The sequence below is a fragment of the Oryzias latipes genome, chromosome 3 (genome assembly GCF_002234675.1).
Source record: "Oryzias latipes chromosome 3, ASM223467v1".
NCBI lineage: Eukaryota > Metazoa > Chordata > Actinopteri > Beloniformes > Adrianichthyidae > Oryzias > Oryzias latipes.
Window position 1 is genome coordinate 8,213,925 of NC_019861.2, and position 20,600 is coordinate 8,234,524.

At 39.3% G+C, this 20,600-nt stretch overlaps 1 protein-coding gene across 1 annotated transcript; it reads left to right on the forward strand.

Annotated features, from left to right (window-relative positions):
• The first annotated feature begins 235 nt into the window (after nt 1–235).
• apip (APAF1 interacting protein) lies at nt 236–19,241 on the forward strand. Its single transcript, XM_004066845.4, has 8 exons — nt 236–361; nt 1,276–1,344; nt 5,091–5,191; nt 14,642–14,690; nt 14,789–14,906; nt 17,273–17,408; nt 18,401–18,568; nt 18,688–19,241. Exons 2-8 carry the CDS (start codon nt 1,279–1,281, stop codon nt 18,785–18,787), a joined length of 738 nt encoding a protein of 245 aa, XP_004066893.1. The 5' UTR covers nt 236–361; nt 1,276–1,278; the 3' UTR covers nt 18,788–19,241.
• Nucleotides 19,242–20,600: the final 1,359 nt, after the last annotated feature.

Genomic DNA, 20,600 nt, shown 5'->3' on the forward strand with positions numbered 1-20,600 from the left:
ATCAAACCTTTTGGATGGATTTATGTTATTTTATTTTTTATTTTACTTATTTATTTTAATTATTTGTGTGTGTTATGTTCATTCGTTTTTTCTACTTTTTATGTTTATATGTTATGTTTGGCAATGGTGATTGCTATTCTAGGTAATGTTGATTATATAGTTACTGTTCGTTATGTTATGTATGATACCTCAATTGTCAATAAAGTTTATAATTTTTTAAAAAAAACCTCTGTCTTTCACTTCCACTTCCGGTGGTGCTGCTACTTGTCGGTGTCGCTCATTAGTGACGTAACGCAATCTTCAGAACGAGCTGTGTTTACTTTTGTGTGTAACCCAGGGAAAATTCTGCGAAATATCTGAGGTAAGCAGCCACATGTTTTTATGGCCAGCAAACTGAAGAAAACAGTAACAAATGACGTCGTTGTTTTGTAACAGACGACACACAGGCATTAAATTTAAATAACACGTAACGTACTTACTTGGCAGCTGTTTTGCGTTTTATTTCCTTCAAGTTTTGTTTAAAATTTCAAAATGACTCAGTCCTTTCTTATATAATCATGTCGTAATTGAAAACCCTTTTTTTATTTACCACATGGATGGGTAGGACATAAAACTAAAGCACTGAAATGTGAATTCTGGGGGGAAAAGAAACACTACTGTTGAATTCTGACTGAGCCCTTATCTTCTTAACCTTTTTCTTTTTATTAGTGGAGAAAGGGTGAATTTGACTCCAGGGGCTTTTACTTTTTGCAGACAAAACTAAACACTGACTGGACTTTACCTGCTAAAGTTTTAAGACAGAAGTCCTAAAGGAGCTAATCTTGGTGGAAAGGAATATTTAAAAAATAAAGTCAGTAAGTCCATCTGTGCTGTTATAATGGCCGTAAAAATCTGTTATTTAAACTGAGTTTGTTTAAATAACTAATAATATGTATAGTAAGTATAGTGTCATTTAAAAAAACTGGAATATTTCTCTTAACATTTCAACTTATTGACACTTTTGAACTCACTGCATACTTAAATTTGGGGAGTATTTTGATGGGGATTCCTAATTTCCCACATTCGGAGGAAAACTCCTTTAACCGTCAACAGTTCTTGAGAAGTTTAGCTCAAAAACAGTTGTCTTACTTTTGCGATGATTGGAAAATGTAGGGAATTCCCCTTTTATACAAGCGCTCTCATTTAGTGGACATGAAACAGTCATGTTAGTGCCACCCCCATCCAGGTGTCAGTTAGGAAATAATCAATTGTCAAAACTGGTCTGTTTCATGGCAGGAGATGTCAGCTCTGTGTGACCCTAGCAACGGCTGCCAAGATGCAGGACAAGCAGCTTCAGAGAAAGAGGCAAGTATGACATCATGTAGAAACTTTGGTGAATGTTTGGTTAAATCTGTTTAAATGGAAAATCTTCAGAATACAATCAGCACTCTGTGTGCACTCCCCAACCAGGTGGATGAGATTTTGGTTTCTGCACATTGCTTCAGACTGACAGGGTTAAGCTCGTCCTTGGATTCATGCGTTCACAGCGGGCATGTGTCGTACATTTAAGAACATGCTGAACGAGGGGTTCTTGAACGCTTTTACACTCAACTGTCACTACCCGATACTATCGCATGCATCTACAGTTGGACGAGGCTTGGTGCGAAATGTCAAAGTAGTGCAAATGTCACAACCATTGACTGTAAAAACAATGGACACCTCCCTTCTCGTGTTCCCAAATAGGAAGTACCATTGCTTCCTGATGCGGGCGCCGCCACGTTGAAACGTATCAGGAAGGGAGGAGAGCTATGGGTGACATCATACCTCGATTCGTCTGTTGTTTTTACAGTCGATGGTCTCAACTCTTGCTCCAGGCTTTTTCTTTCACAGCTCTATTCTGACATATTATGACAGATTTGGTGTTGTATAATGCCGTCTAAGCACAGACCTCAACTATTCATTTATCCTCCATGATCAATTTTCAAAGGGTTGGCATTTCAGTGAGTGAAAAAAGGACGCTACCCATATGTGGCTCCCAAATCCGACACTCTGATTGGTCAAACATTTAACGCGTGTTCAATGGCTGCACGCTTTATTTAAAGAGCCCGAAAACAGACTTAAAATCTTGCATGGCGATGCGTTAACGTGAGAGTTTTGAACGCGGAAGCCCGAAACATGCATATGTACCGTACATAGACTTTTTATTTGAAATGGTTGCTTCAACGCGCGTTGCTAAGGCCGGTGTGATCGTAGCATAAAAGAAAAACACAAATCACTGAAACTGTATGAAGATTTTAAAACATAAGTCATAAAGTCTGAAAATAGATCAAAAAAATAACAGTCATTTACAGAGACTGTAGCAGTTCATGCTAATTGTTTGAGAATTTGTCACCTCAGATTAACCAACCCATATGAAAGTGGTAACAAAGTGGTTATAAAATTATTTGTGAACATCAGACCTTTTAATAATGTTTAGTTTTTTGTTTGTTTTTTTCTGACAGATTTGGTCTTCATAACCCTTAGCAAAAAGTAGTACACTTGCCGTATCTTTGAGTAAAGCAAGTCTACTATAACCTTGTCCATGAAGTATAGGAAGCATACTAACTAAATACTTTTAAGACCACATTTGAACATTTTTTGGCAACTTGAAGTATTTAGGCTGCAAGGGGGATACTTTGGTGCAGCGGTAGGGCAGTCGAAGAAGATCTGAAGATTGCGGGTTCGATTCTTACCTTGATGTGTCTTTGTGCAAGACACGGAACCCCACATTGCCACTGGTGAAAGGTTGCCGCCATTGTCCATCAGTGTGTGAATGGGACTGTGACTGTAAAGCACCTTGGGCCTTCATGTTGTTGACCAATCGGATGACCCGCCTCCTTGCCGCACCTCTTATGTAGACTAGGATCATTTGGAGTGTAATTTAAGTTATTAGATGACTTTATTAATCCCACAATGGGGAAATTCATTTATCTGTGGCAGCTGCGAAAGTGTAAAAAACATGTGATCCACTGCAAACATGTGATCAACTGTCAAAAACACGTAAAACTTTTTTTCTTTTTCTTTTCTTTTTCTTTTTAAATACAAAAATAAGTAAGTAATAAAGTACACACCAAAACAAACAACCGTTCAGGAACAAAAACTATTGAAAACTGCAACAACTGTAACAAAAGTAAATGAATAAATGAGTAAAAGAAAGAAAAAACACCCCTGGGTTCGTGGAGTGTCACTTTGACACGGTGTTGTACAGTCTGATGGCTGTGGGGAGGCATGACCTGCGGTAGCGCTCCTTCTTGCACTGTGGGTGCAACAGTCTTGTGCTGAAGCGCCTCTACAGTTTGGTGCAGGGGGTGGGAGGGGTTATCCATGATGGATGTCAGCTTAGCCAACATTCTCCTGTCCGCCACCTCCTCCGTGGACTCTAGTGTGCAACCCAGGACAGAGCCGGCCTTCCTAACCACTTTGTTAAGCCTCTTCATGTCTCTGCCTGCACTGCCCCCCGCCCAGCACACAACTCCATCAAGGACCACTGAGGTGTTGTTGACTGGTTATGTTGACTCTTATTTAAAGTGAAATAGAAATGATGTTTTTGTTTTTTTTGCTATTTGTGCATGTATCGCAGGTTATATCGTGATCACAGTATTGATCACTAATATCACAAATTGCGAGTTTTCCTTATATCGTCCGGCCCTAATTGTAGTTTACTTAAATCGACTACTTTTTGCTAAGGGAAGCTATATAGTCAATTTTACACGATACCTAATGAGCTGTAAAAATGCAGTTTGTTATTGCAGTTCAAATGACACAAATGATGCATTTTTTTAAATGAGGAAAACCACAGAGTGCATTAATGTAACTTGAGGAAACAGTTTTACTTCTGTACTTCTGCCACGGTGGTGCAGTGGTTGGCGCTCATGTCTCACAGCCCTGGTTCAAGTCCCAGCTGGGGGACCTTTCTGTGTGGAGTTTGCATGTTCTCCCCGTGGATGCGTGGGTTTTCTTCGGCTTCCTCCCACCGTCCAAAAATCATGCTTCATAGGTTAATTGGTCACTCGTAATTGTCCATAGGTGTGGATGTGAGTGTGTACATGTGTGAGAATGTGACCCAGAGGATGCTTCCTGCCTTCACCCGCAAGTGGCAGGGATAGGCTCCAGCAGCCCCGTGACGCCGAAAGGGATAAAACAGAATAGAAGATGAATGAATAGACGATTAATTTCTGCCAAACAGCTTTTAAAACAAGAGTCACAGCTGCTACAGATTTTGGCAGAGTGACCATCAGGAAATCAGTTTGGGTGACAGAAACCCAACTGATGTTTCACAGGGTTTCACTGGCCTTTTCCCAGCATTCATAAAATGGGAGCCAAAGTATGCTTGTCTGTTCACGTTTTATTTTTAAGAAAACATTTTCCAACGTTCTTTGTTCCAAAACTATGGCTACCCACTTCAGTGACTTGGATGTGGTCGTTTTGAAATAGAATAGTCCAGCATGGTGAAGGCTCAAACCCAGAACCCAGCCAAGTTCTGGAGCTGCTTTTAAAGACCAAAAATGTCAAGAGGCTTTCCAAAATGTAGCCTTTTTCTCAGATGCATCTGATTTGACACCACACTGCATTTGAAAGGATCTGTTCTGCAACAGAGGAATATTTGGGTTGGTTTTTGATCCACCCCCACAGGTAGAATCAGAGCTGGAACTGAACTGCAAAACAATAAAAGGGGAAAGTCCGAACATCTGAGGATTTTCTCGTCAATTTCTTTTTATGAGCAGCAAATATCCTCTGTTTAGTATTTATATTGCTGTTAAAATGAACACAGCTTCAAAACGCCTTCATAATATCAATAATTTTGCATTCACATGCACACTATCAGCTTTTAAATGTAAAGTTGTATCGTGATTTATTGGGACCTAGATCATTTTCTCCTATTTAAAAGGTAAAGAAGTTGGAGTCTTCAGTCATCCATACAAGGGGCTGGTAGATAACATGTTATGATGGGAATATGCTAACTAAAATGATGCCATGGTGGATTTTAGGAACAATCAAAAGATGTTTAAAACTACAAATGAATACAGAGTCATCATCACACACTCAAGTTTTATATTCTGGATCTTTTTCAGGAGAAGGAGCATCCCCGCACACTCATTCCAGAATTATGCCGTCTCTTTTATCAGCTGGGATGGGTGACAGGAACGGGTGGTGGGATCAGCCTTCGGCGAGGGTTTGTATTTTCATTGATTTCTTCCAAAGACGCATAAACTGTCAGAACTAGGACTGTATATATGCTTTGTCACTTAGTTCCACTCGTGAGCTTAACATCAATTGTTATCGAACTGAAATGTCTTTTAACCTCATTCAAAATAACCAACATATCCATCTTTAGGTGTGCTGGTTTTAACATACCAGCCAGCGTTGACTGAAAGTATTAACAAAAATAGAAAGTTCAGTTATGGTAGTTGGAGCTCAGTTAGCTTCTGCTGAAAGATGAGACCTACATTATAAAATTCTAATGTGAAGGTGAAAGTTCTGAAACTTGGCAGAAATGCCTTGAAGGCTTTGACAGGTCAGGGAAGGCACTTTGGAAGAAGATATTTATTTTAGAGTTTACAAAGAAAAACACCTGTTATAGGAAACTTACTGAGCTGCGTTTTATCTGGGAGGCATTTGAAAACATTCCACAAGATGTTAGCTTTCATGGTAAAAGTATCAAACCTCTACAGGGGCCTGAAAAGTTTTCAGAGTAGGAGGCTACTGGGCGCAGGGGTCCTCCCCCAGGAACATTTTGGCTGCATTTACACTGCAGGTCTTGATGCACAAATCGGGTTTTCTTACTATATCCGAATTTTTTTTTTTTGACGACCCGCTTACATCATTTTTTAACAGTGACCCGTATCCGATTTTTGCATTTACACTATACAATGCTGAAACTATCAAACGTAGACGTTCTGAGGACTATGTAGCAGCATTTCCACCTTCTGCGGACCTCCTTCTGACTTTTGTGTGACTGCGGTTGTCATGGAGGCAACGCAGCGACGGAAGGAGGCGTTGCCTTGGGCCCTCCAGGATGAGGCAGGCGCACGAGAGGGGATGTGTGGGAGAGGAAATGAAGGGCTGCTCGGCCGGCTTCTGTGCTCTCTCTGAGTTTTAAACGAGGAAGTGTTTGCAGACGTTGTGCTGTACTAACAGTCCGATCCAAGCAAAGAAATAAACGGCTTCTAGCCTGTTCCAGAGCAACGGTGTCCCGCTTGATTAGTTACCGTTTGCGTCCCGACCGGGACCGGACCGGAAATCACAGCGGTTTCCGACTACGGTCTGAAGCCTGAGGCTGAAAGGTAACATGCTGATGGGGCTCCAGGTGTCTTCAAACAGCAAAATCAGCGCACAAAAGCACCTATAAGTCATGTGATCTCAGTTTGTGGTTTCCTGAGTTGACGTCACTAACGTACGACTCGCATTTACCGGGGAATATCCGATTTGTCTGCTTACATGGCACACGCAAATGCACGTATCCGATTTGTATCCGATTTATTTCCACATATGAACGAGGCCTGAATCCGATCTGAGAAAATTGGAATCCATGCGCTTTTTTCCTGCTTACACGTTCACCGGTCATATGAGATCTGTGCCACATGAGAGGAAAAAATCGGAATTGGGTCACTTGAACCATGCAGTGTAAATGCGGCCTTTTAGAATCAAGGCCCTTTATGTGGATTTTCCAGACACCTGGGGAATTTTTTTAGAAGAGGGGGGATTTAATACTTAATTTGGTATGAAGACGTTTTTAGAGTCGTCCTAACTTTAGACTCAAATAAAAAAAATACCAGTTGGTTTTTAATGTCTTATGAATTAGTTTTGTTTGATTTATCTAACATTTCTTAATATGCCGTCACATAGCATCAGTGCAGTCTGTATCTAATGGCACCGCTGTCTCCAAATCAACAGTTTTTATTGAACTTTCTGTTGCTGCTGTCAGTTTATCCTCCAGTTTTGTCTGGATCCTGGTAAAAGTCGCCATATGTTCCGCTGCTTCATCAGCTAAACGCTACAAGAAGATAAGTCGACAGAGGTGGTGGTGGTGGTGGGGGGGCATGCACATGTTTGCGGACAGTAGAGGAAGAGGGATAAAAAGGAGGGCTAATGAACATGACTAATTTGGCACAACTATTTCTCAAAGGAAAATTTTATTAAAATGAACACGAATCAAACATGGATTATTTGCTGCAAGGTGCTAAATGAAACTGGTTTGTCACAAAAAGTGGGCGCCTACTGGTTCACTGGTTTCGTTATTTCACATTACAATATTAAATGTTTGCAGAAAGCTCATGGGTTATTGGATTAATTACAGAGTGGAGTCAGAAGTTTAATACCTCCGGCGAACTCCCACAGAGGCCTTTGGTTTTAGGTTTGAAATGACTCTGTGCCTGAAGGAGGCCTTGTACAATCTTGGAATCTAAGTAGAGCTGGGCGATTGATCGATTAAAGGATGAATTCATATTTGTTGTTTTAGACGGATGATTTTTGGGAAAATCGAGATTTTACTTTCCCAGCTCTCTGCTTTCTTGCCCTTTTATTGTACGGAGTAAACTCAGTCCCCCGGTGTCTCGCAAAGAAAGCCCAGATGTGAAAACAGCAGCAAGCAAAGAGGAGCTTATTTCGCGAGGCTGACAAAAAAAACCAACATAAACTAGCACACGTTACTAATTTTATTAAAATCGTTTTTATTTGATAGATTTAATGTTTTGGCCATTTGGCCAGCTCTAACTCTAAACCAGTTATGTTCTTCTTATCTGGGCAGGTTTGCTTTGGGGTAAACCCTGCAAAGATTTTCAGTGAAACAACTTGAGCTGACTTTAATGCTCTGGCTTTCTTCCACATTTTATATAGATCAGTGGGTCATAGATCAGTGGATCAGGGGTCAGCAACGTTTATGACCTGAAGTGCCAATTCGAAATTTTCTCCGTAGCAACTTTTAATTTATTCATTTAATTTAATTCACAAACAGCGGGTCAAGTAGCTTTTTTAAACATACAGTACAGACTAAACATTTGGACACACCTTCCCATTCAAATGAATGGTTTGGTCTGTACTGTATGCTTTCATAACAATATTGCTAAAGGAAAATAGGTCACAGTTTAACTAATATTGCAACTTTATGTGTTTGAAACCATAAGTACTGCATTTGTGGTATGTCACGTATCAAATAGGATTAGATACGTCAGAACAAAAAATCATCAATATTTCTAAGAACTTCACAAACATTGACATGAAAAAAAATAAGTGAATGCTTGCGGCTTATTCATATTTTGTTACATTATGAGACAGGACCTGAGTAACTTAACGTATAAGTTAATTCTGTGATAGTGCTTTTCTTGCATGTACAATTAAATGTTTTTACTTTTTCGTTAGTTTGCGAATTATAGTATGTAGTGATTATTCATATTTTTCACCCCCAGTAAATGGAGTGGTGATCAGCTGTAGTTTAATTTTCAAAACTTGTTCACATTTCATTTTTACATTTTGCAGAGCAGAACAGAAAGAAAGTCTGGGTATATTCCGACCTCGCTTGGTTATTATTCAACAAACGGAATAAATGTAAGGGTTAATGGCCGACGAAGTGTGGATTATCAGAAAATAGCGCAGGACGTGGAGGCCAGAACCATCCATCGCGAAGTGTGTTAATTTCTGATAATCCACACCTCGAAGGCCATTAACCCGCTTTTATACCATGGTCCGGGTAAATACTCTATTCTGATTGGCTGCTGGGTGTGGATTAGAAAGTGATATACTACAGTGATACACCATGCTTAAAAAAGTAGTTCCGGTCACATAGCATAAATGTTCTATATCACTGCGCTGGCTTCTGTAAAACAAACTAGCTTCATCTGGATAAAAACAACCGGTAAGAGTTGAACTTTCTCTCTGAACTCATGCTTTTCTTAATACATTGTTACGATCAGCACATGTATCATTTTCCTTTGCCGCTGCAGTCCAGATCGGGGCCGCACCACGCAACAAATAGTCCGCTTTTTGCAAAAAAAGCGATTCCGAAGAAATATCAAGAACAAAGTCCTAAAAACTGATTGAATATTTATTTCACTCTACCTGTCATCTCACCAGCAACAATTTAGAAACACACTCATTAATACCATGTCTTCATTTCACTGTGGCAAACCTTTTTTCCCCCCACTGTTTGCATTTATTGAATGTTGATGCGAAAAAGTGGCAGTATTTATAGAGTAGGAGGGGATTGGACCATTACTTAATGATGCCATGGAAGAAAGAAAAACGTCATTGTGAGAAAATAAATCACTCAAACCCAATTATTTTTTTCCAATCTGAATAATGCAAACGGACGACAGATCAAGGGCTAATGGTTGTCACACCCTCGCATGCGGGCGTCTTTCCCCCAGGTTGCTGACCCTGCTACACACCACTAAAATGTAACATATCTTTACAACTATTAAGACTTAATGTAAAAATCTTGGTCATGGAATGTTAAGTATTGTTTGATCATTGCAAAAGTGTACAAAAATGGTTTACCCTCTCAAAATAAATGCATTTGATATCCTGCAAACAGAAGAACTCTGTTTAAAAAAAAAAAAAAACAGATTCATGTAATATATAAACCAGTAATATTTAGAAAGCCTAAAATACCACGGATATCTAATTGTGGTTTGGTCTCTGTATGTACGTACAGTAACCCTTTATATAGAACTCATTAAAATCTATGAGTGTGGTCACACCACACGTATATCTCCATTTTTGCGAGGCAATAGTAAGCATCTCTATGTGCTGTAGTGCTAATGATAAACAGGAAGTCCATGCTTCCATTCTGCAGCGACTAAATTACACTGATTAACATCAAGAGGATTAAGCAATAAGGATGTCTTTATAAAAGAGGGAAACAAAGGCAGTCATTACTAAGGGCATCCACTCAGATTTCTAAATAAAATGGCTTATTCAGACAATACTTTCTGATAAACTCATGAGTTCTCAAGATTTGCTAAAATGGACAGCATTACCCAGTGCACTGGGAGAGTGTGTGTTTTGCCTTATGGTTTTAGGACTATGAGTCACAATGAGTCATTACCAATGAACAGAGAAAAACCTGGAACAATGGTAACCTTACCTAGAGTTGCTGACATAACAATTTAAGACCAAGAACATTGCAATGACTCATCCAGGTTGTTAATGAGCACCCCAAAAACTTGATGATTGGCCTCCCTTCTTTTGGTTAAGACCAGTGTTCCGCACTTGACAAAAAGAAAAACTCTAACCTAACGAAATTAAATCTTGGTCTTTTTCTGATGATTAAACCAAAATGATTCTTTGCTGATAACTTTTTAAACTTTTTGGGTGCTGGGGGTTGTAATAGAAAATCGATTCTGGTGTATACATGTTTAAAATGCTTAAACCCGTGTTGCTGAGAGTATCCACTTACAATGAAAAGTCCATGTAAACATGCTTTTATGCATTTTGGGCTTCTACGTTCAGAATTTTTGCATTCACACGTGCTATGAAAGTTTCAACAACTTTAAATGGGGCTCTACGTACAAAGCAAGTGGCCATTGAACGCCTGTTAAAAGTTAAAGCCAGTCAAACTTTGACCAATCAGTAACTCAGATTTACTGAATTCACAGAGGTGTCACAGAGGTGTAAAATTGAAAATGAAAAAGAAATTAATATAAGCGGTTTGTGTTCTGCCGAAATTATATGACATCAAGTCTTTCCTTATGTATTGGAATAGAGCTGTGGACAAAAAAGCCTGGAGCAAGATTTGCGAAATTTGCAGCGCTTGACATTTTGCACCAAGCCTCTTCCAGATGTAGGCGGTGGACATGTGCTAGTAAACGGTAACAAACGGAAAAGAGTCCCCTCCCTGGTTGTCTAGTGTGAACCATATGCCAAATGTGCATTCAAGAAGGCGCTAAAAGCGCACATGCCTATCACAGTGTGGCTTGAGCAGTTTCCCTGCTCAGAAATCGTAAAAACAATGTATTGTGTTTATTGTAGAGATTTTGAGAAAATGATAGCTGCCAATAGTGCATTTTTGACAGGTTCTAAAACATTTTGAGTTGAAATGCTTCCAAAGCTCAATGCATTTATAAAACACATTTCATGCTGCGATAAATGCTATGCTGCAGTGTCCTCGTTCCCTTTCACCTGCAGGCAGAAGCAAATAAACGGCAATGCAGAAAGTTAGTCTAAAGCCCTCTTCCCTGTAACCTCACCATTTTCCATTCACACAGATACTGTCTCATTGTGGCTGACCCTCATTCCTGTCTTTGTGGAGCAAACCTTCATCTCTCTAGATGTTCCCCCACATGCTCTCTGTTCTCACTACGAATCACAATGTCATCTACAAAAATTAAGATCCTGGCTAACCTCATCTGTCAGTCTGTCCATCACCACCGCAAACAGAAAGGAGCTCAAAGCTGATCCTTGGTGCAGTCCCACCTCTTGGCTCCTCTGTCACACCCACAGTACACCTTACCACCGTCTTTCAGCTCTCATAGATGTCCTGCACTTTCTTGCCACTCCAGATTTCCTAATACAAACCTCAACTCCTCCTTTTGAACAGTCATAACCTGTTATAGGCTTTGTCTACATCTTCATAGACAAAAAACTAATTCTTCTTGCTACCTCTGTACTTCCTCCAGAGCATTTTTTATTCAAATTTAGTTTCTACCACCTTTTGACCACTTTGCCCTTCCCTGCTTCATCTTCTTCACCACCACAGTCTAGCTATCAGAGCAGTAACTTTGCAGTCATTGATATCTACGTCTGAACAAGATTAAATTTACTCGATTGCTCCTTTCCCCACTTTTAAGTGTCACCCTATGTTCCTCTCTGCTAGAAAAATGTATTCACCACTGCCATTTCCATCATTTTAGTTTAGTCCACCTACCATATGCCCTTTGATCCTGCCCTGAACACCAATATTACCCACCGCTTTCTTGTCACCTCTGGTAAACTTATATTATTCAAAATAAATATACCAAAAGAATCATTTTTATGGAGAATAGAAATATCCAATATAAGAATCTTACCCTCTCCAGGAAAGTGTTGCAAATCTGCAACAACCTGTTGCCTAATGTTACTGTTAATTTAACCCAAAGAAAGTTATTAATAATAATGCAACTAATAATAATAATATTAAAGTGTACTTATATGGCGACTTTCTGGGCACCCAAGGTTGCTTTACAGGTACAAAACAGTCATAAAAGAATGACAGTTGTATTGACAGTTATAAGAATAAAACAGTACTTAAATTCATAAAATTAAAGTATAAATTAATTAGGCTAGATGTGCTAGTCTGAAGAAGTGGCTTTTGAGATTTGTAGCTAACCGAGGGAGTGAGTCCATCTTCTGTAAATCCCAGGGAAGTGAGTTACAGAGCGGCTGAATTCTTTGCCCCCCACGGAGATGAGCCATGCAGTAGGTGCGACTAGCTGGAGGGAGGAGGAAGACCTTAGGGAGCGGGTGGGAGTGACAAAGGTCAGAATAAAGGCCTGAACACACCGGGACGAATATTCGCCAGGCGTTATTCGCCACGTTTTTTGTGTTCACACCCAGGCGATTTTCGCTGACGATGAGCTGAGCGAACATGCAATTTCATTCCCTGACATTAGATGGCGCTTAATGTAAAACAGAAATACTCCTGTACACAAGGTGGCGCTGCACAACTTTACGCTTCTTAAATTCGCTTTTCACTCAGAAGAAGAGAGCAAGTATTTACGCGCTTGTCAGAATCATACAAAGAAAACATGAATATTTCCAGCACCTGTAGCTCCAGCTGGTGCTTGGTTCGGGGATATTTTAGAATGTCCGTCATTATTTCTTCGCGACAGTGTAGACGCTACTTGGTGTCTATCTTTCTTCGCTGGTATATGTGCTGAGAAAGGCAGTTTTGTGTTTGAGCGCCCCCAAGTTGTTTTTTACTGTAACTTCAGAAGCTCCAGACACGTGTGCAAAAGCGCCATTCTCATTGGTCATATAGTTTTCGACGCGGCGCGTCAAACCAAAAAAACGAACCCGAGGCGTTTTTTAAAAAGTGACGCTTTGACGCATGGCGTTTTTTCGCGTCGGTGTGCACACTCACATTGGTGCCCTTTGTTTAGTCACGAGGCGTTAAACGACGGCGAATATCGCGCGCAAAATTCGTCCCGGTGTGTACGGGCCTTAAAGGTTTTTTAGTTGATCCAAAGAGGCACTAGTAGTCAGTGGAGGTGCTCCAGGATGGGTGTGATGTGAAGAGTGGAGGGGTGGTTTGTGTTATGAGCCAGCCAACAGAGGTTTGGAGTAGTTGAAGTTTGTGTATAATAAAAGGGAGTTGCAGTAGTCCAGGCGGGAAGTGATGAGACTGTGAACTAGAATGGCTGTGGAGTGAAGGCTGAGAGAGGGACGGAGACGGCGGATATTGACTGCAGCTTTTGAATAGTGAGACCAGTTTTTCTGTAAAGGTGTTCTTATTGAAGTCCTTTAGCTTTGGGTTGTCTGAGGTTGAGAATAAACCAGGGTGCAGAAACATGGAATGGGATAGACCTAGATTTAAGTGGGAAAAAAATATATAGAAGATTACGGAGGTTACAATTACAATTACAATTGTAGTGGGAGATCAGTTCATCGGGAGTGGAGAAACTATCAGGACTGGGCAGGCTATGGATAGGTGAGGATAAATTGTTCAGGTTGATATCTGTGTATTTTACCAAAAGTTAAGGTGCGTGGAAGTTTGAATTTGGAAACTGAGAGGCTGTCATGAAAAGCATATAATCAGAACCACCTGAGCAGCAAACAAGATCTAATACATGTCTCTTAATATCGGTGGGAAAGTTGATATGTTAAATGAGACAGAAGCTGTCCAAACAGGAAACAGAGTCTTTGGTGAAGGAGTTGCTTACATTGTCCATATGAATATTAAAATCCCTTAAAATTATTATATTAGAGGAAAAAGTGGAAAGGTGAGTCAAAAGAGCAGGCGCAATCCTCCAACTATGATCTATCGCAAGCCTTCCTATGCTGCCGGAGCCACGAGGTTTCGCGATGTAAACATACACTGGAGGAGTGGCATCGTTCAGCGAAGTGAAGTCATTTTGGACTTACGGCCGCCAAACCCGCCAGTGTAAACTGGAACCTGGAGGCCCAATAATATGTATTTTTTTGGTGGTTCTTGGTGAAGGAAACGGTTCATTTTTCTAATTTCAGATGGTACAAAAATTCAAGATTGGTTTATTGTCATTTCACAAATACACAGGTGAGACGAGAAGTTGTTTCTCACTAGTATGACGGTGCAAAGAAGCAAGCAATAAAATAGCAATCAACTAGAATACAAATAGCAATAAAATAAAATAGAGAACAGCATTCAGTGTTAACAGTCATCTGTCAGTAAAGTCACTGTGTACATTTAGCAGCAGTCTTTTTTTATGGTGGGGGTTGTTAGAGTATGTATCCATCTATTGTGTCTTCAGGTTGTGTGGGGGCTGGGGTAATCAATTGGGTCTTATTGCAGAGTGGAGTTTGTAATAGACTGTATGCATAAGGAGGGCCAGAGTAACGCAGTAAATGAACTCTACTAAAACATGTAGTGAACCATTTATGAACTTGCAAAGTGTTGAAGCAGACTGCTGTGGTTCAATGCAAAATTCCAAATCATTTTTTGTATAATTTACAGAGACCAGATTTACATTGCACCATCAGGTGTCCAGAAAGAGAGAATTCAAGTAAGTGAAGTATTCAGAACATTATGGCCTTTGTTTAATATAGATAATGTCTCAAATGCTAGATTTGTTTGAAGTTTCTATATTATACATTTTCCCAGCCAGAGGATATGTTTGTGTGTGACGTGGAAGAGAGAGACATCAGCTTTCCTCCTGCCTGGAAGAAGTTGAAGAAAAGTCAGTGCACGCCACTTTTCATGAATGCCTACACAATGAGAGGTTGGTAACCTACTCGCATCACACAATATCAGTAGGTACAGACAGATAAAGCAGCAGGGATTCGTCTGCTGATACTAAAACGTCTAAAAGAAATCTAAAAGAAACTTTTGTGAAGATTGTGTTTTGTTTTTCAAAGTTTAGACACTCTTGTTTCTTCTGTTTTAGCAACTTTTTTTATGACACTTTGAGTTAGACCTGCATTAGTGATGTCAATGTTTAAAGAAACCCTCCTTAATTTTACCTCTTGCTTTCTTGCTGTATTCCTGCTTGATTTCCCAGCTATAGAACAAAAATAAACTAAATATATACAGTGGGGCAAAAAAGTATTTACTCAGCCACCAGGTACAGTAGGTATGGTGTTCTTTGGATCCAACTCAACATTCTTTCTCCTTCAAACACCAAGAGTGGAGTTCTTACCAAACAGTTCTATTTTTGGCTTCATCTGACCATAGGACATTCTCGCAATCCTCTTCTGGATCATCCAAATGTTCTCTAGCAAACTTTAGACAGACCTGCACATGTACTGGCTTTAGCAGGGGGACATGTCTGGCCCTGCAGGGTTTGAGTCCCTGGTAGCGTAGTGTGTTACTGATGGTTGCCTTTATTACTTTGGTCCTTGTTCTCTGTAGGTCATTCACTAGATCCCACGTGTGGTTCTGGGATTTTTGCTCACCGTTCTTGTGATCATTTTGACCCCATGGGGTAAGATCTTGCAGGGAGCCCCAGATGGAGGGAGATTATCAGTGGTCTTGTATGTCTTCCATTTCCTAATAACTTATTTCTTCACACCAAACTGCTTACTTATTGCAGATTCAGTCTTCCCAACCTGGTGCAGGTGAACAATTTTGCTTCTGGTGTCTTTGGTCTTGGCCATAGTGGAGTTTGGAGTGTGACTGTTTGAGGTTGTGGACAGGTGTCTTTAATACAGGTAACCAGTTCAAACAGGTGCCATCAATCCAGGTAACGAGTGGAGGACAGAGGATCTTCTTACAGAAGAAGCTACAGGTTTTTGAGAGCCTGAAATCTTGAAACAAATTATGCTGGAAACCAAATACTTGTTTTCCAGCATAATTTGGAAAAATAAAACAATAATTCTCATTTTGTCTCTCATAGTTTAAGTTTACCTATGGATAAATTAACAGGCCTCTTTCATCGTTTTAAGTGGGAAAACTTGCACAATTTGTGGCTGACTAAATACTTTTTGCCTTTAGCCCCACTAGATTTAGATGTCCTTTATCAATATTTTGGTGGTAATGGTTTTTCTTAGACATTTGCCTTATGTCTAACCAAGAGAAGCGTTGATAATAATAATAATTAATGCGGTGAGCGGTGAACGTTTTACATTACAAAACAAACCAGTGTCTGATAAAAAATAATTTAAATAAGCAGTATAATTTCATAGACACAACGAACCTCTTTGAATCAATCAAATAAAGTTGCTGATTTGTCAAACTTGCAAAATAGACATTGATGAATTTTCCTACAGGGTGAATTAGGCAGACATCTGTTAATAAACATCAGCACAGAAAATGTTTCTTTGTGTTAAAAAAAAAATACACAATGAATCAGGATTTCTGTAAAAACAAAATATGATCAATCTTTTTGCCCTGAAAGATGATCTGAGGCAGGTTTTTTTTTTTAATCTTTTGGTGAACTTGGTTATATTAGTAAGTCAAAAATTTAATTTCAGCATCTGGTGTGTAGATTTTGGCTTGTTTTTATTTTTATTTTTTATAGGTACACTGAATAGTATAATAAAAATTTACAAGAAACATCACGCTAGTTAACAAAAGATAAAACAAAGAAATATAAAAAAAAGTTCAAATAGTCCACTTTTGTATAATCTGCTTAATTCCTTGCTGTTAAGGTTTTTCACTCTCTTCTGTTTACAATCACTAGGCTATAGCATCAAGACAAAAGAGAAACTTTTTTCTGTGACATAAATCAAAATGCAAGTTGTAGGTCCAATCCAAAAAGCTGGAGAGCAGCAGGAAGCCCTAACAGGGAGTTGGATCAACAAAACGAAAGCCAGTTAGCTGAAGGCTCTACCTCCCACTCTGCAGTCAAACTTAAGATCTTTCCAAAATCAAAGTGAAAGCCAACTGTTCAGTTTTATTATGATGAAGTTTTCAGACCTGTAAGGCGTGTTCAGGCTTAATTGTTTCATAAAGATCTTCCAAGAAAATATTTAACCTTTAAAAGAAAGTATGTTTGGTCATTTGATAAATTAAATGGCCTCCAAAATATTTGCATTTTTTGACTGTGATGATTATTACCTAATACATCATTGTTGTATACTGTATGCGTAAGAATGACTCTGTTAAGCCTGGTTAAACACAAAACTACCTTTTCTTTCTAAAACTCAGGGGCACAGGCTGTTATTCACACCCACTCCAAGGCTGCTGTCATGGTAACACTTTTGTATTCTGGCAAAGAGTTCAGGATAACACACCAGGAGATGATCAAGGGGATTCGGAAAGGCACCTCAGGCTCTAACTATCGGTATGTAATCAAGCAGTAAACATTCCTGAAGCCTAAAGACGATTTTCATTTGCTCAGCCCAAGAAAGAATAATGAATCAAGACAGCGTTCTGGCACGAGAGGAGCATCTGTCAAATGTAACAGGAAAGTTCCCGTATCAGTAGATGCAGCACCTGCCAAATTTTCTCTGGAAGCCAACATGTTTGGCGTCTTGCCTGCATCAGAGTTGAGAAAAGCATAACCAGCACATTAGCAGCATGTCAAGCACTGCTTTAACGCAGTGGGTGGTTAATGGTTTTGACCATTGTACTTATAGTATTACCTCCTTTTTTTACTTTTATGTAACTTTTTAGCAGATGCTTATTAATCCCCTTAAAGACCTACTCCAATAAAAATCATGCTTTTGGTGTTTTTGACATGCTCTTTTAGCATTTATCTGAGAATGTAGACATATATAATATATAAAGAAAATTAAGCCTAAAATTGCATTTCTAAATATTTTCTTTATTCAAATCATGAATCAGGAGCAAATGAAAAAAATACTGTTTGAAAAAAAACGTGAAAATGCGCTCAGCAGACCACAATTTCCCTGCTTCGAGCTCTTAGCAAGGGGGAAGGGAAAGGGGGCGGGGTTGCTCTGGGCCATCGGACCTGTCAACACCTCAGAGGCAAATTTCTAATGAACTCCTGCTGCTCTGCAGAAACTATATTTTTTGATTTTGGCTAATAACGGCAAAATCAGAATTAAAAGGGTTTTATTTTAGTATATAGAGTATACAAGCCTGTTATCAGTAAACACTTTGAAAGGTCCCGGTCTTTAGTTTTCATGGCCACAACAGAACCTGCTTCAGATGTTATGTAAGCCTGCAGAGAATATGGTTGAATTAAGAAAAACAATGAAATGAGCTAATTATACTGCAGACCTTGGTGCCATGTCTGTTTCAGGCTTGGGTGTACTATCCAAAGGTTTCTAAGGCTTTGTGTCATTTTGATGTTGTACCATGCCTGTGCAGGTATGATGACATGTTAGTGGTCCCTATAATTGAAAACACACCAGAAGAAAAAGACTTGAAAGACCGGATGGCCCGAGCCATGGAAGAATACCCGGACGCTTGTGCAGTCCTCGTCCGACGACACGGTGTTTATGTGTGGGGCGAGTCGTGGGAAAAAGCCAAGACAATGTGAGTATTTCTTTCCCCACGCAGTCAAACTTGTTTGTGGATGAGTATTTATGCAGTAGAAAATTGTTAAATGTGACCAAAGATTTTTTTCTTTTTTTTTGTCTGCTGCATTTCTGCAGGTGCGAGTGCTACGATTACCTTTTTGACATAGCCGTCCAGATGAAGCAGTGTGGATTGGACCCGTCAGCCCTTCCACTGGGGGAAAAAGGAATAGTCTGACATTTGCTGTTACTTCTTGTTAAAAGATGTTTTTAGCTTTTTAGCTGTAAAGGTTTATTGAGTTCAATCATAAGGGCAAAGTGCAATTCTTTGGCCTCTTTTTAAGAAATAAAAAACTGATGAAGTTTGATGTTAAGGGCAAATCTATGATTGAAGATCGGACAACTTTACCTCAGAACACCTGCAGATACACAGTAAAGCACTCTGGGAAGTCTCTCCTGGGACTGTCAAAAACTCTGTTTCTAATGCTTTACTGTTCAAGCCTTGATGCACTGAAATGTAGCTTTTGGTGGATGTCATGACAGATTGGATCTGGGATCTGATTAGATCTGTCGTGTCATCCTTCCTTTCTTTTAGTAAGTAAAGTTTGTTCCCATAAGCAATAAAAAAAAAATCCTTTTTGTATTCAGAGTTTTAGCGGATAAAAATAAACAGACGTGTGTGCCTGTGGTCATTTTGTCCAACCGTTTTTAACTAAAACGCCCCCCCCCCCCCTTTTCTTTTTCATAAAATAAAAAAACAGTTCTGTGTCAATGGACCTCTTTTAAATTCCCACACCACGATTCTATCAGCAGGTGGTTGCGTTTGGTGCAAAACATGCACAGTGCCTGTAGATCCATGCACAGCATGCATCCAGTTGTGTGCATACTCATTCCTCATGAAAGCCAAAGCTGTCGTTCTTTTAACAAGCTCCCACTGCTGCTGTCCCAGCGCTTTCACAACTGTGCTCGCTCAAAACGCAGCACTGTTGGATTTCAAACTGGGAAAAACAAGAAACGTGCAACAAAATGTTTTACTCTACCAACATTTCTCATGCTTTTGTTTATTGAAAATGTTTGAACTTTTATTGGATTACAAACCTAATATCGTATGACTGAAAGTCATTTCTGCTGGTATTGTCAGCTTTTCTGTCAGCTGTGGCAGTTTGCGACTGTGTCAAGGTGACTGGAATCTAGCACTCACATTTATAAAGCTGAAGGCTTGTCATACCAAATGTAGCTCATTTCCTAGTATTCATTTCAATCTATTAATATGTATTACCTGTCATGAAAGTTCAGCAACAAGCAGGTTGATAATGGAACAAAAAGATGGATCCAGACTATATGAGAGTTCACGGAAGGACTATGGCAAGTCCATATTCATGGAAAATAGCATTCAGACGATGTGCTTGGTACAGGCCGCTTACTAAAAAAATGTCCACATTATGTCTGGGAAGATACTCCCTCTTTGTGGGGAGAATTTTTATACCAGCTATGGATTTAATGGTCTTACAGAACAAAATAGTGAGAGCATACCAATGACATCCATATACACAGTGTTTTCCAAGGTCTATAAACCTCAACAAATGTGTTAAAGTTAATAACGGGGACATTTCTTTTTTATTCTGTGGCATACATACAAGATACCAACTTTCTATTACTATAAAAAATATTTGAGCATCATTTTAAATGATGCAGCTGCAACAAATTAGTGGATAAATTCCTTCTCTTTCAATTTACATGATCCAGCTATTTCCTACAGTCTTTTTCGAGCCTCCACAGCCACATGATTGGCAGCTATTACATTTTTGGTATATAAACAAATGGCTATTAGGCCATAATAAATGTTTCTGACATTTTTCTTTCCAGATTTTAATTTTAAAAGAAGGGCCAGAGGTAAAAATGTTCTTGGCAGTGTTCAAATAAAAGAGAAAGGTAGTAGTTTTTAAAGAACAGGAATTGGAACAGGATCAACTTAAAGAGAATGATAAAACAGATTGTAAATTTGAAAAATACTGTAAAAGAAAAATTGAATAACATTCTTAAAAACTCAA